The following is a 16,300-nucleotide window of genomic DNA, read 5'->3' on the forward strand; positions in this document are numbered from 1 at the left end:
TAATTCTGAGTGTTAAAAGGTATTTCACTTTATAGGGAAGACGGGTGGAATAGTCACTGTACTAATAGCCTAATATGGTTCATGTAATTTCTGTCTGTCTGTCTCTACATGTACATCCTGTTTTCCACTGATTCTCTCTCTTGCTTTTCAAAGAGGGAGATAAACGAGATTTAAAAAGAATAATGCCATGTAAAATTCAAAATCCTGCATGTATAAAGCACATATATTTAACATCATGATCAGACATTTATCAATGACCCAAAGTGCTGAACAAATAATTACATAGCACATATCGTTCCATAGTCCGTTGATTTTTTTTTCAGATCATACACTTCTCATGAAAATGGGGTCACATCAAAATTGGCGGGGAAAAGCCCTTTGCTGAATTATTATTCAGTGTTGACTCAGAGTACTTCATATCAGGCTCCTAAAACAGACCAACGTACATTGTTGCATGTATATGTAGGCCCTACAATGTACATATTATTTCGGTAGATTTATGCAGTCTATTTTCTACATGTACTACTGAGTGCATGTGATTCACCCTAAAATGTATACACGTATTAAAGGGAAATTATTTACAAAATGTACAAAGGGCTATTGTTTGATGAATCAAAGTCATGGATATCATCAAATTGTCCCATACAATGAAGTATCTAAAGACAGACCTGTCTTCCTTTTTTATTCATCGGCCATGTACGTGAACCACCTATAGGCTATGTATCAACTCAGCGGAGCCCGCCATTATAAAAGCCCTCTCGCGGTAGGTCGCCTAGCAATCTTGTTAGCGACGCATGTGAGCACCGTCTTGCTCACTCTCCAAAATGTATGCGATATTAAAATCCTAAAAACTAATGGAATCGTTAAAATTTAGTAAGGCTATGAATACTTATCATTTACATTGACTATCAGTGTATCAACCTATAACAGATTTACAAGCAAGTGTGGAAAAGATTTCGAATTACCAGTAATTTTGATGAGTGATACAATAAGCCAAAATTTATGAAAATATTGCGTAAATTTCATATAGCATTTCAAAATCGTTATTTTCAATATCTTCACAATTTTTCATTGTGTTAAAAAACATCTTATTACTTTAACTATAATTTTCCCGAACTGATAACATTGGTAGGCTATTTTCTCCATCGCTTAAAAGGAAATGTCGGGCTTTCGAAATCAGGTTAATTTTTGTTATATTTCTATAAAAGAAAATCGTTAGATTCGAGCTACTATACCATTGTTCTCCCGAAGAAGGATTATCATCTCATAATGTTGTGAAAATGATACATAACAATAAAACTTACGAGTGCAGCAATCCATGTTGGATAAATTTTTTCAGTATGAGTTTCGTAATGAAGAGAAAAATTAGGTTCATTCTTAGCACGCGAGCCGCAGAATAATAAATTTTAGCGTGTGCAGACAGGGCTGATCGCCCTGACTGTCCCTTCAGATTATCCAGTCCGATACCGCGTCGGGTTGTATATCCCACGTACCTTTTCCCCTTGCGATGACCACTGTGCAGTTTTAGTGTTTAATTTTGATACTCAATCTGTGAAATTAATAGTTTACCAATATCTAAAAATGCTTGGAATATACCTGACACATAAATTATTTCATTTTCGGTAATTATTATTTCTTTCCTGAATTACAAAAAGTCAAACTGCCTAGTGTCAAGAATGTGTAACATTAACTTATATAGTTAAAAATTACAACATTATCAAGGTTTGGGAAATATCTTGTTAAGTTTGCCCAATGTCATATCTCACGGTATATGTTAAACAGAAAATATAGAACAAGTGTATATTTTGTAAATTCCACGGCCACCTTTACCATCATGCGACATATGAAACCGACCAGCGTGGCCGCCGGGGGGGGGGGAGGTACTCAAATTATTTTAAAATCAAAGTAATAGCAATTTTATAGATCTGCAATATTCCTATCCATGCTCTCGTGATAATGACTTAAAATCATGGTGAGTTGCAATGGGGAGGGGTTGATGAGGAATACTGAAAAGGGCCAAAATGAGATTGCAGGCCGGTAGAAATAAGAGGGGCAAATATGAATAGGTTAGTTTTATTGGAGGAGAGCTTGACCATAACAGAAGGGAAGGAATAATATGAGACGGTTGAAATTTAGATTGGGAGAGCTGATCTTTGAGATATAAAATGTCACAAACACAAAAACAAAGAAAGAGAGAACAGGGAGATAGGAGGAAAAGAGAAGTTGCAATAAAATATACCAAACAGGCACTTGTCTGGGGCGAAAGTGAGTGATGATAACTTATGCCTCCCCCCCCCTCCCTCCACTCCCTAGTCAATCTTGGTAGCAGAGACACCGAGAAGATGATTGATGAAAAAGGGGCTAATGGGACCCACAGAAAAAAAATCAGTAATCTTGAACAGGACAGCTTGAAAACTTATAGTAGGATCCTCATATTGTATATAATTATAATTATGATAAAAGGTAAAATTCCACGATAAACAACAGGAATTAATATTAGAAAATAAGGTTATTTGAAAGAGAGTGGGAAAAGGACCCCCCCCCTTTCTCCCGATCCGCTTGAGACACCTGAACCCGGCTCCCGGCCCTTCCTCTTTTTCAGTATATACCATCTCTTTAAGTTCGTGAGGCGGCCGTGGAATTTACAAAAAATACAGTTCTATATTTTCTGTTTAACATTCAGTGAGATACTGATGACATTGGGCAAACTTAACATATTTTCCAAATCTTGACAATTTCTATCATGATTCTTGACCTATAAGATTGACGTTTTGTAATTCATGCAGGAAAGAAATAATAATTCTCGAAAATGAAATCATTAATATGTGTCAGGTATATTCCGAGCATTTTTCGATATCGGTATTTCACAGACTGAGTATCAAAATGAAGCACTATATAACTCAACAGTGGTCACTGCAAGGGGACAAGGTACGTGGAATATACCACCCGACACCGGTATGGGACTAGATAATCCCGCGCGACACACCAGGGGATCAGCCATGTCTGCGCGCGCTAAAAATTATCATTCTGCGGCTCGCGTGCTAAGAATGAACTTGATTTTTCTCTTCATTACGAAACTCATCCTAAATAATGTTATCTAACATGGATTACTACACTCCTAAAATATATTGTAATGTATCATTTACACAACATTATGAGATGATAACCCTCCTTCGGGCAAACAGTTGGTATAGTAGTTCGAATCTAACAATTTTCTTTTAGAAATATAACAAAAATTAACCTGATCTTGAAGGCCTGCCATTTCCTCATAAAGCCGAGAAACAGTAATCTATCAACGTTATCAGTTAGGGAAAATTATACTAAATGTAATAAGATGTTTTTTAAAACAATGAAAAATTATGAAAATATTTAAATTAAGGATTTTGAAATGCTATACAAAATTTACACTATATTCTCATAAATTTTGGCACTTTGTATCACCCATTGAAATGGCTGATAATTCGTAATATAACCGTCACTTGCTGGTACACACTTGCTGAGTTTGTACACCGATAGTCAATGTAAATGATAAACATTCATAGCCTTACTAAATTTTAACGATTCTATGGTTTTTGTCTCACCTGCGAAGCAAAGTGAGACTATAGGCGCCGCTTTTCCGACGGCGACGGCGACGGCGGCGGCGACGGCGGCGGCGACGGCGGCGGCGGCGGCGGCGGCGGCGTCAACATCAAATCTTAACCTGAGGTTAAGTTTTTGAAATGACATCATAACTTAGAAAGTATATGGACCTAGTTAATAAAACTTGGCCATAAGGTTAATCAAGTATTACTGAACATCCTATTAAAGTTTCATGTCACATGACCAAGGTCAAAGGTCATTTAGGGTCAATGAACTTAGACCATGTTGGAGGAATCAACATCGAAATCTTAACCTGAGGTTAAGTTTTTGAAATGTCATCATAACTTAGAAAATATATGGACCTAGTTCATGAAACTTGGACATAAGCTTAATCAAGTATCACTGAACATCCTGCATGAGTTTCACGTCACATGACCAAGGTCAAAGGTCATTTAGGGTCAATGAACTTTGGCCGAATTGGGGATATCTGTTGAATTCCCATTATAACTTTGAAAGTTTATGGATCTGATTCATGAAACTTGGACATAATAGTAATCATGCATCACTGAAAATTTTGTGCAAGTTTCAGGTCTCATGATTAAGGTCAAAGGTCATTTAGGGTCAATGAACTTTGGCCGAATCGGGGGTTTCTGTTGAATTACCATCATAACTTTGAAAGTTTATTGGTCTAGTTCATTAAACTTGGACATTAGAGTAATCAAGTATCACTGAACATCCTGTGCGCGTTTCAGGTCACATGACCAAGGTCAAAGGTCAATGAACTTTGGCCGAATAGGGTATATCTGTTGAATTACCATCATAACTTTGAAAGTTTATGGATCTGATTCATGAAACTTGTACATAAGAGTAATCAAGTATCACTGAACATCCTGTTCGAGTTTCAGGTCACATTATCAAGGTCAAAGGTCATGTAAGGTCAATGAACTTTGGCCATGTTGGGTTTTTTTGTTGAATAACCATTAACCATCATATCTCTGTAAGTTTATTGGTCTAGTTCATAAAAAGTGGACATAAGAGTAACCATGTATCACTGAACATCTTGTGCGAGTTAGAGTAGTGTTCAAAGTCAGTACTGCTGCTATATTGAACCGCGTGATGCAGGTGAGACGGCCAGAGGCATTCCCCTTGTTAGGATTTTAATATCGCAGACATTATGGAGAGTGAGCAGAACGATGCTTACAGGCGTTGTTAACGGGGTTGCTAGGCGCGAAAATCCGATTTAGCTCCGCCCACTTTTTACACGAGTTGGAGGGATTCACGTACGTGCGGCTCTTCCAACCAAAATCTGTACGTGTGTGGGGGGGAAGGTTGTTTGTACATGTACAATGAATTGAGTGTAAATTTCCTGCAGTAGCTACAGAGATGTACATTTTAGTCTTAAATTTTTCTCCGTTGTTTTCAGGTAATGTACACTGTAAATAACTAAATATTTGTCTTGGTCCACAGAAAATGCTTTGAAATTGTCAAGGGCAGTTCTTAACACCTACATCAGCCTTAAACAAAGAATGAAATGATATCAGATCATTTCTACCAAAATTTAATATGTTTTAGCTTTATCATGTTTGATTTGTTTCAGTAGATTTGTAACGATGCATGTAGATTATTCTGATATTTCAGTGTGGTGCAACATACATACATGTACACTTCCATTGACGAGTGGATGCCATGCATGACCATGGGGTTTGGAAAAGCACCCTAAACATGGATTTACATGTTCTGAAAATACGCCCCTTAACAAGTATTGCCGTTTAAAACCATACCCTTGACAAGTATTGGAAAAACGTATCACGGTACCCTTGACTGAATTGACCCCCTATAAAAGTACAAAGATATCTTAATTGTTATGTCACAGACGTCGGCTTTACCTTGATTTTTTATATTTATTTTTTTTATGTCGATGTGTGCAACTTCGAAAATAAAATGTAGATAAAACTAATGATTTTTAATGTGTGATTGTGAAAATAACTGAGGGCAATTAGGTTTATATCAATTATTAAATCTTCAGCAAGATTTAGGCACACACTTTGAAATACTGTTTTCCATTGAATCTATACATGTACATGTATATCAACAGCTGTTCCATGGAGGCCCCCAGAGTTAAGTTACATCGCTCTCTACTCATTTCAAGGAAGAAACGAAGGTGACTTATCATTTCAGAAAGGAGAAGTGCTTAAAGTATTCGACCAATCGTAAGTAAACTCCATGACATTTTCGCATACTTTTTTGGGCCTTTTTGATATCCCAAAGTGGCTTTGCTCCAAATTTTATAAAAAATGAAGGCTGACATTTAAACAGGTTTTATAATGGAGCTAAAATATAATAAACATATAAATTATCTACATTTTGATTTAAGTCTTAAACTCCATGACATTTTTGCTTTTAAATACTTCTTATGGGCCTTTTTTTAATACTTGTATGTGTTCCCAAAGTGGCCTTGCTCAAAATTTTAAGAAAAATGAAGGCTGATATAAACAGGTTTTATAATGGAGCCAAGAAAATGATCATGTCGTATCACTTTCTGCCCTGAAGCAAATAATCTAATTATTGGCATTCATTTTACATTGAATTTCTAATAGATTTGTAGTAAGAAGTACTGTAAATATTATTCATTACAATTCGAAATCCTTCATTGACATTGATGTGTATTTAATATTGGAGTCTGCTACTTTGTCATCAAAATCAAAATAATGTAGAAAATACATGCTTCATCTACAAAAATTATATCTTTTACAAAACAAAAACATATCTCATACAAAACAATAAATCTCATATTTCATCATCTCTTTCTGTGAGAATGATATTCTCTTGATTTGTATGGGTTTTTTATACAAAAGACACAGGTATGCTGGAGGTTTGCTCGTTTAAAATTACATTCAGCCATTGATGATTCAACATGTTCATTGACGTTACATTTATTACCTAAACCACGTTTTAATGGTATTTGAACATGCATACACCTGTGATAATTGATTATGTCGTTAGCTTTAATCACCCCCCTCTTTAGTAGCCTCATTAAACCCATTACACTCATTAAAACCATTACACTCATTAAAACCCATTACTTTATACAGCATGTGATACCACAGTAATGGCCATTACAGATAATTGATCGCATTCATAGTACTAGATGCACTTTATCTCTTATGTGTTTCCTATAGCTCATTTCCCTCTTGATGAAGACTCTAGAGTCCTTCAGAGGTAATTTTACTTTCACACTCAGAGATTGATTGTTATGATTATTAATAATTAATATCTATGATGTAATATTTATATTTTTGTTATTATAAAGCAGTATTATTAAAGCATACATGTACAGTACAGGGCTTTATTTATAGATTTATCAGTGAGCGAATGAATTGAAAATAAATCAACCCATCAATGAATCAATAAAGAAACTGATTGAATGAATGAATCAATCAATCAATCAAATTGGGGCGCTGTGATCTAGTGTACATGTATGTGACTCTCCTTTTTTTTCAATATGAGGGACGTGGGTTCGATTCTTAGGTATGGCATGTTTTCCTTCATCAAGAAATTTACCTGCTGCACTCAACCCAGGTGAGGTGAATGGGTACCTGGTAGGAAGAAATTCCTTGAATGCTTGAGTGCCTATAAGTACATGTAGCCGAGCTTGAGCCAGGGTAATAGCAGGGTCCAATGGGAGAACAGTTTTTGGTACTTACATGTACATGTACATGTAAATGACTACCCCGGTAAATACATGAATGCCTATCATTGTTATTATTAATCAATCAATCAAGCAACAAATAAAATAAATGTAAAATTAAGAAATCAATAAATTGATTGAACTTTAAAATCAACAACTTATGAATGAATAAGAAAATTAATCAATGAAGCAGTTAAGGAATGAATGAATGAATGAACGAATGAATGAATGAATGAATGAATGAACGAGTGAATGAATGAATGCATGAGAGAATGTATGAATCAATCAGTCAGTCAAACTTGTAAACAAACAATACAAAACAATCATAAATCATTCATCAATCAATGACAACTCACAAATTAAATGAATGAATTATTCAATCAATCTATCAAGCAAACAATCAAGCAACAGATCAATGAATCAAAAAGCAAATTAACAATTCAACAATATCAGCCAAGATAGATAACAAAAAAATAATATATCAATAAATTAAACTTTCAAATTAACAAATTACATGTATGAATAAATCAGAAAATTGATTACTAAAAGCAGTATTGAATAGATGAATGGATGAATGAATGAATATACATGTATGAATGAATGAATGAATCAATCAATCAATCAATCAATCAACCAGTGAATGAAAATAGTGATTGAATCAATCAGTCAGTCAATCAAACTTGTAAAAAAAAATCATAAATCATTTATCAATCAATGACAAATCACCAATTAAATGAATTATTCAATCAATCTATCAAGCAAACAAGCAACAGATCAATGAATCAAAAAGCAAATTAACAATTCAACATATCAGTCACTTATGATAGATAACAAAAAAATAATAAATCAATAAATTGATTTAACTTTCGAATTAGCAAATTATGAATAAATCAGAAAATTGATTACTAAAAGCAGTATTGAATAGATAAATGAATGAATGAATGTATGAATGAATGAATGAATCAATCAATCAATCAATCAACAAATCAAACAAACAAACAAAACAATCAACCAACCAACCAGTGAACAAAAATAGTGATTGAATCAATCAGTCAGTCAATCAAACTTGTAAAAAAAAATCATAATCATTCATCAATCAATGACAAATCACCAATTAAAGGAATGAATTATTCAATCAATCTATCAAGCAAACAAGCAACAGATCAATGAATCAAAAAGCAAATTAACAATTCAACTTATCAGTCAAGATAGATAACAAAAAAATAATAAGTCAATAAATTAATTTAACTTTCAAATTAACAAATTATGAATAAATCAGAAAATTGAATACTAAAAGTAGTATTGAATAGATTCATGAATGAATGAATGAATCAATCAATCAAACAAACAAACAAAACAATCAATTTTCAATCAATGTTAAATAACCAAATAAACAAATTAATCAATCCATCAAGCAAGCAACAGATCAATGAATCAACAAATAAATTCAAATCAACAATTGAACATATCAATGAAGATAATCTTTTACTAAACATTAATTACAATAATTAAAAAAATCATGAAAAGTCATGATTCTTTCTCTCCCCCTCTCTATCTATCTCTCTGTCTGTCTTTCTCTCTCCAGTGGTGATTGGTGGGTAGCTTCTTCAACTAGGACTAGTCTCCAAGGCTACATCCCATGCAATTATGTTGCACCAGTCAACTCATTAGAGGTGGAAGAGTAAGTATCTTCATTGTACTGCCAATTTAGAGAGGATAATGATCAGTTAATATAAGAGATAACTGCCAGTTTTTTTAATGATCTCATATCGTGTTCTAACATAATAAACATACGCGTATAGATAATTGAAATTATTCTTGGAGAAAATGCGGAAATTCTGTGGATTTTTTGTAGCAAGATATGCTATTCATGATGTTTTATATGTAGGGTTATTTTCGAAATGATGATGCATGTGTGTCTTTGATGGCGATCTTCAGTGTGCTTGCTTTCAGAATAGATTTCATGATTTCACAACTTACATGTAGTCTATAGGTTTACGCGAATTTACGACGTAAATTTACGATATGCTGACAGTTATTAGCTTGATTTCAAAGACATGCCTCATGAAGTCATTTTTTGCTGTAGACTATTTTGGTTTAGTTTTTTAACAGTAGGCAATACATGAGGGCGATGGGTGATTCCGCCCTCAAAATACAATGTACATGTAGCCAAAATTTCCCCTAAATTTGCAAAATGGAATGCTTTGACTGAGGCAACCATCTTTTCTAAAGCAATTATATCTATTCTACACTGGTGACCATTGACCTCTTTTACTTTGCTTGCCATTTTACTTTTTTTGTTGCGAATTGGTATAATATGCCTTGTATTAGTTTGGTTTTAAAGGTCAAGTCCACCTCAGAAAAATGTTGATTTGAATCAATAGAGAAAAATCAGACAAGCACAATGCTGAAAATTTCATCAAAATCAGATGTAAAATAAAAAAAGTTATGACATTTCAAAGTTTGTTCATTTTTAACAAAATATTTATATGAACGAGCCAATTATATCCAAATGAGAGAGCTGATGATGTCACTCACTCACTTTGTCTTTTGTTTTTTTATTGTTTGAATATACAATATTTCAATTTTTACGAATTTGATGATTAGGATCTCCTTGCCTGAAGCACAAAATGTTAAAATAATGGAATTCTAAGTGTTCAGGGAGGAATGAAACTTCATTTCACATGACAATGAGAAAATCAAAATATTTCATATATAAAATACAAAAAGAAATATTGAGTGAGTGACGTCATCAGTTCCTCATTTGCATACCGACTGAGATGTGCATGTATTAACTGTTTTGTGAAATGAAGCGAAACTTTAAAATGCCATAACCTTTTTTTTTTGCTTGTCAATGTGCCTCCCCTTTTGGAAAATCCTGGATTGGTCCCTAATTACATGTAGCACAGTGTACACTATGTACTTGCTATCATGTGCCTGTATTAGTTTTAGTACCCATCATTTATCGCGATGACATATTGGGCTTATCCACCAAAAGATTCCTGCATAAAATTGCCAACCCGTCCACTCACCACATGGTCTACTTTCATTTAGTCTAATGCCATCCTGTCCATCAACATTTCGTCTAACATCCATATCATCCAATAATCATTTGGTCCAATCATCACTTCGTCTAATCACTTTTTTGTCTCAACCAGTTGGTCTAATATCCATTTAATTTTCATTCATTTTGCACAATGAACGCTTTAGTCCAATTAGACCAAATGGTATATGGACTATTAAAATGGCCATTGGACCAACTGGTTATTAGACAAAATGGTGAGTGAAGGAATTGGCAATTAGACCATGTGGAAATTGGACAAAATGATGGTAGACCAAATGATAGTAGACGAGTTGGCAGTTGGACGAATTGGAAAGAAATAAACTCTACATGTGTAGTCCCTTGCAGTTGCAACTGTACCAAGAGAGCAATTTTTATTAAAGGGGAAGTTCACTTTGAAGAAAACTTTGTTGTAAAAATAGCAGAAAAAATAGTAAAAAATATTGGTGAAGGTTTGAGGAAAATCCGTTAAAGAGTAAGAAAGTTATTAGAGTTCAAAGTTTTGGATTTGTGACGTCATAAACGAGCAGCTGCCCCATGTGTTATGTTATATAAAATGCATGAAATTCAAATTTTGTATGGTTCCTGATGCCTTAATTTTGTTTTCTATTCATGATCGGGTGTGAAATGATTTGCCTATTGATATACAAAAGGTACAGTGAAAACCATTTTCAATTTTCTGAGAAAATGACATTTCATTGATTTTTTACCATTCGCTATGTAGAAATGCTGCTCGCATATGACGTCACAAATCAAATAATTGAAATTCTAATAACTTTTTAATCACTTGATGAATTTTTCTCAAACCTTCGGCAATATTTTTTATTATTTTTTCTGCTATTTTTACAATAAACTTTTTGTCAGGGTGAACTTCCCCTTTAAGGACTTTTTTGGAACAGTGGCAAATAATGTTTCTCAAAATTTACATGGATTGTCATTCATTGTTTTCACTTCAAAAGCCATGTCCGCCAAGTTGAGTGCAGTTGTATAAATCCATATTAAATGCCATGTGGTTTACACAAATTGGAGTGTGTAATTGCATAACATCCTGGAAACTTTTCCATTTCTCTGTGTATTGTTGTTCAATATTGAGTTGTATACTGATATTAAGTTGTGCAGTAGTTCATTTTCGAAAGAGGAAGTGAACTTTATACCATTGGGAACAGACGGAAATAAGCATGTAGGCATATACAGTTTACATGTATTACCCTATATTTTTTCTGCATATTACAACAGTGATTGATGGAATATGAGAATAAGTTTGCCTCTAACATTCCGGCAATCCCGATTGTCTCTTCATTTTCAAAGGGACTTACAGTAAAATTTTTGTCTATTCCATATTGTCAGGATTGTCAGATTTACATGGCCTCTCCCCTGTATTGTTTTTATTTTTACTTTATGGAAATATTCATTATTAAAAAATTATTTGTTGTATTAAAGTACTTAAAACCATTCTAGGAAAAGTGCACTCTAACATGTAAATAATACCTCACATTTGACACAAATTTGTTGCAAAAACATGCACAAATTCTAAAATGATGAGATAAAATAAAAACACATTTAAAATCAAATGGTGGTTTCTTCGTATTATTTATGTGGGGAAGATACATGTACATGTACAATGTATTCAGTTTTATTAATGATGTATTGTAAAAAAAAAAGTATTTGCAAATTACCTGAAATGCACTTTTTTTTTTTTGGGGGGGGGGTGATCCTTGGTACATCTATGTAGGTATTCATTCTGGTAGTCAACAAACTCTGAATTTCTTTTTATGTAGTTTGGTAGTTTGCAATGAAATCTTTGTTGTGAATTGAACATTGCATGATATACCCAGCACTTACATAAAAAAAAAATCAAAAGAAAAAAATATTGACTGTTTTATTATTTTGGGGGGTCTGAAACTCCCTGTCATGATTCTCCAGTGCCCTCAAACATTCAGACCATAAGTGGAAACTTTGCATATTTCCAGTGAATCCAGTGTTTTCTTTTGTGTCAATAGCAAAATGAAAGTACATTGTACATACATGTACAGCCAAGCAGAAATGATAATTCTTGGACTGATGTTTGCACATCCTGTCTGTGTTTAAAGAAAGGGATGCTTTATCATGCTAAAAGTACAGTAGCTGCTCTAATGTGTCATATTGCACAAGAGTATTTGGTCATCTATACTTTTGATGCCATTGACATCAAGTGATCTCTCCTGACATAGCAACAATAATCCAGTTTCTTTGGTAGGCCCTTATTGATTGAAACTGTACACATTACACCAGAAAAATGCACAGAAGAGTATTTTTTTCTACATGTACATGTAGCTATTAAAGATCCTTTATACTGACCTACATGTATGCTGCAGAGTATAAAAATACACCACAAATTATTTTCTTGGCAACAGTCTCTGAAAGCACGAAAATGTACCAATGAATGGTATTGAAAAATGAATTCATGCATCAGATACTAAAGAGAGACTTGTATGTTTTGATATACTGTATTGTGTATACCTGCAGCTCTATATCATACATATACGCCAACTGTTTCTTTTTTTGCATTATTTTGATGCTTCCTGTATTTTTATAATGACACATATTTATACAGATAAAATGGGAAATCTCAAAAAATCTTATAATTATTTTTCTTGCAGAAAAGTAATAAGCTCTGATTTTTCACCCATTATTCTATACATGAAGTTCATCCCTTAGACATGGTTGCCATTCACTTCCTACATGTATATGGATTCAAACTAAATAGGCTCGCTGATTATTATGTGATTCTCTCATTTATTTTCCGGCTTTGTTAGTGGATCGTCAGTATTAAAATAAAAATTATTTCAATTTTCAACAGGGGGTGGGGGTAGGGGCACTTCTCTTTTATATTACTGTACACATGTGGGGGAAAAACACCTAAAAAGGTGTGAGTCATAAAGACCAAATTTGGGCAAAAACGGTATGGTTGTTGGGTAACGTAAAACCTGTAATGTTTAGGGGGCAAAATTGTCAAAAATGCATGTGAAAAATACTTGTAAAGGGTACACAGTAGAAAACTAGTTGAGTGCCCCCCCCCCCCCCCGGAATTTTCAGCTGTATTGATAAAACTGTAAAAGATTAAAGCAGTACTCTGTAATAAACATGCAGATTTATACTAGTCAACATTCTCTGATACTGTACACTGGTACACTTTTTAATTAATTATGACATGTGTCTACTCTGGATGCTATTCACTAGGGTATCCTGTACCAATGATTTATACATGTTGAGTTTGTTTATTATGAAGCCTACCAGCTGTCTGGCATACATGTAGTTCATTCATTATATCCACTTAACCATAAAATATGCAAAGAAACATGGTTATTTTGGGAACATGTACATGTATAGTGTATGATATTTACATATGTTATGAAGTCACTATAAAGGCAAGTTCCGGTTGAAGAACCCTATTTAAGAAAAAAAAGCTGCCTCATGCATACACTGTACAGTATGTGCACAAGTTTGCAGTATCTTTCTAAACTCCTCCCCTTCTATGGAATAGGGTTTTTTCTCCTAATGTTCTAATTTCTTATTTTTGGCTTGATTATACTGTAAGTACTGCTTTTATGCATAACATTTTATAGGTAAACTTAAATTGTGATGAAATTCACTTGCATTACATTTGAAGCAGGATGTTAGGAACTTTTATTAGACCTCTCCTCATTTCTTTTTCCTTCCTTCCTTCTTTTGGTATGTAGATCATACACGGGGTACTGCTTTCATTAAACCGTGAAGTGACCTTTGAAACTTGATATATTGTATTAAAATTTGAATATTTAAGTTAATGTTGTGCATTGCTTGCTATATGTAAAGTAGCTTCTGCACCTCAGCAGTGTACTGCTTTTTTAGGTGCCCATGGGTGTTCTCACCCACTGGTGCTTTTGAAGTTCACCATTTTAGTTTTATCCAGGGTCGCATAACACAAAAGTTAGCAGTTAATCGTATGTTTGATACTTTGATATTCATGATTGTACACTCGGCAAAAAAAGTTCTTGGACATTTATAAAAGTTAAAATATTCCATATAGATGTTTGATTAAAGGCAAATTATTGTATGTCAACATGACCAGACAATATTCCTCTTCCAGTATGACATGACATTTTCATGTGAACAGTCATGCGTGGGTGCATAAATGCTTTAAACAGTAGCAATGTCAGTAAAAGAAAATTGCAAGAAAATGATCAATCATTGTTTCAGTTGTGAAAGTTTGTGTGGCATAAATATCCATTAAATGATAAAAGCAAACTTAAATCAAATACCACTCTAAAAGTGAAGAGAAAGTTATCCAACTTGGATGCATCACTATTACTATCACTATTCGCAGAATAAAGGATTTCAGGGAAGTTACCATTGGATGTCTAGGTTACCATTATACTATAAATGTAACAGGGTCCTAGTGAGAAGAGAACTGCTGTGGATCTAGACCTTTTGGCTCATATTCTGAACCCAAGTTTAAATTATACCCTGGTTTAAAGTTGTGGTTTAACTATGGAGAGCCAATTGGGTCAGAAACCCCTAACCGTACACATGACACCCCCATGTTCATAATTGTCTAGGAATGATAACTGATTGATAATTATTTGTTATAAAAGCAAAAGGAAACAAAACAGTAAACATAAGAAATATACCAGATAAACAGAATTTTTGGCTCTTCATAATTTAAGCACAGAGTTAGACCATGGTCTGAAGTTAAATCTGACTTCAGAATATGGTCCATTGAGTATCTCTTCACAGCCTAGTCATGTTTGTAAATAAATGTAGATTCTACATTCTCTGCAATGATTATAAACTCAGTCATCTTTTAAGAGGTTTGCATACCAATCAATCAAGGGACCTATACTTTTTTGTAAGAAAAATTTGAGCTATTCTGATTTATTTCTGAAAGCAGATCACAACCAATAGGTTGTGGCATGGTTGAAAAGTGACTGCCTGCTTTCCCACCCTTGGTCTCCTTGTACATGTATGGTCTATGGTGAAAAACTGCTGTAGAAAACCTGTAAAATAGTTGGTGTAAATGCTTGGTGAACCCAGAGAAACAGTCTCTATTGAAGATCTGTAAATCTACTTTTAATATAGCTCTGACTGCTTACATTAATATCACTACCAGTGTTAAGAGCTAGCTGCATATACCATTTTTCGGATGTACATTCAGGCCAACTTGTTAATGTCTGTTTGGACTTTGCTCTCCAATCCACTGATGTTTATTATGTTTTTCATGCCTCACTCAGTCTGATTGTACTCGGGATCAAACAACTATTTTGAGGAAATTTGATGGAGCAAATGTTTGTATTCAACTTTAGTCAACCTGAAATTAATGAGAAATATAGAATCAAATTATTGATGATCTTATTTCCACCTGTATATGAATTGAAAAGAAGTTCATTCTTTGTGTACACTAGGCCAGGGTCTACCTATAATGACGTTGGTTACTCAAATTATTTTTTATGATGTAACATTGTGCTCAGAACCCCACCACAAAATGTACTCCTTCATGCCGAGTGTTGAATGTACATGTAGAACAACACTGTGTTCGCCGAGCCCAGAGAAAATAACTTTATTGAATGTCGTTTGTAATATCACCTGCCTTAAAAAAAATGAATATCTAAAATATGGCAGATCTTGAACTCCTTTTCTGATGGGGTTTGCGAACTTTGAGTACCACTGTTCACGTACATGTACTGGTGTAGTGTGGAATACCTCAGTTACATTTCTCCAACTGCATCCTTTTTATTTATTTTTATACAAACCACTTTCATGTACATGTATGTACTAGCTGGTACAAAAAAAATATTAAAACGGCTGATTTTTCACTCACCATACGACCACCGTAGTGGAAATGTGACGAAGGTATTAAGCATGTATTTATATTTTTAGGTTTTTTATCATGAATGTTTGCTCTTTGTTGTTTGCCCTCGTGTGTCCCCATTTTCTCAACTTATTTCCTGTCTCTC

General features: G+C 33.9%; 1 protein-coding gene across 1 annotated transcript in view; it reads left to right on the forward strand.

Moving 5' to 3' along the window:
* Positions 1 to 16,300, forward strand: part of LOC121430693 (tyrosine-protein kinase SRK2-like) — a 57,783-nt gene that overhangs the window by 6,772 nt on the left and 34,711 nt on the right. The window contains exons 3-4 of the mRNA XM_041628043.1: positions 5,675 to 5,789; positions 8,853 to 8,948. Of these exons, the coding sequence (XP_041483977.1) occupies positions 5,675 to 5,789; positions 8,853 to 8,948 (211 nt within the window). The remainder of the gene's footprint in view (positions 1 to 5,674; positions 5,790 to 8,852; positions 8,949 to 16,300) is intronic.

This window comes from Lytechinus variegatus, chromosome 17, assembly GCF_018143015.1.
Source record: "Lytechinus variegatus isolate NC3 chromosome 17, Lvar_3.0, whole genome shotgun sequence".
NCBI classification, from domain to species: Eukaryota; Metazoa; Echinodermata; class Echinoidea; order Temnopleuroida; family Toxopneustidae; genus Lytechinus; species Lytechinus variegatus.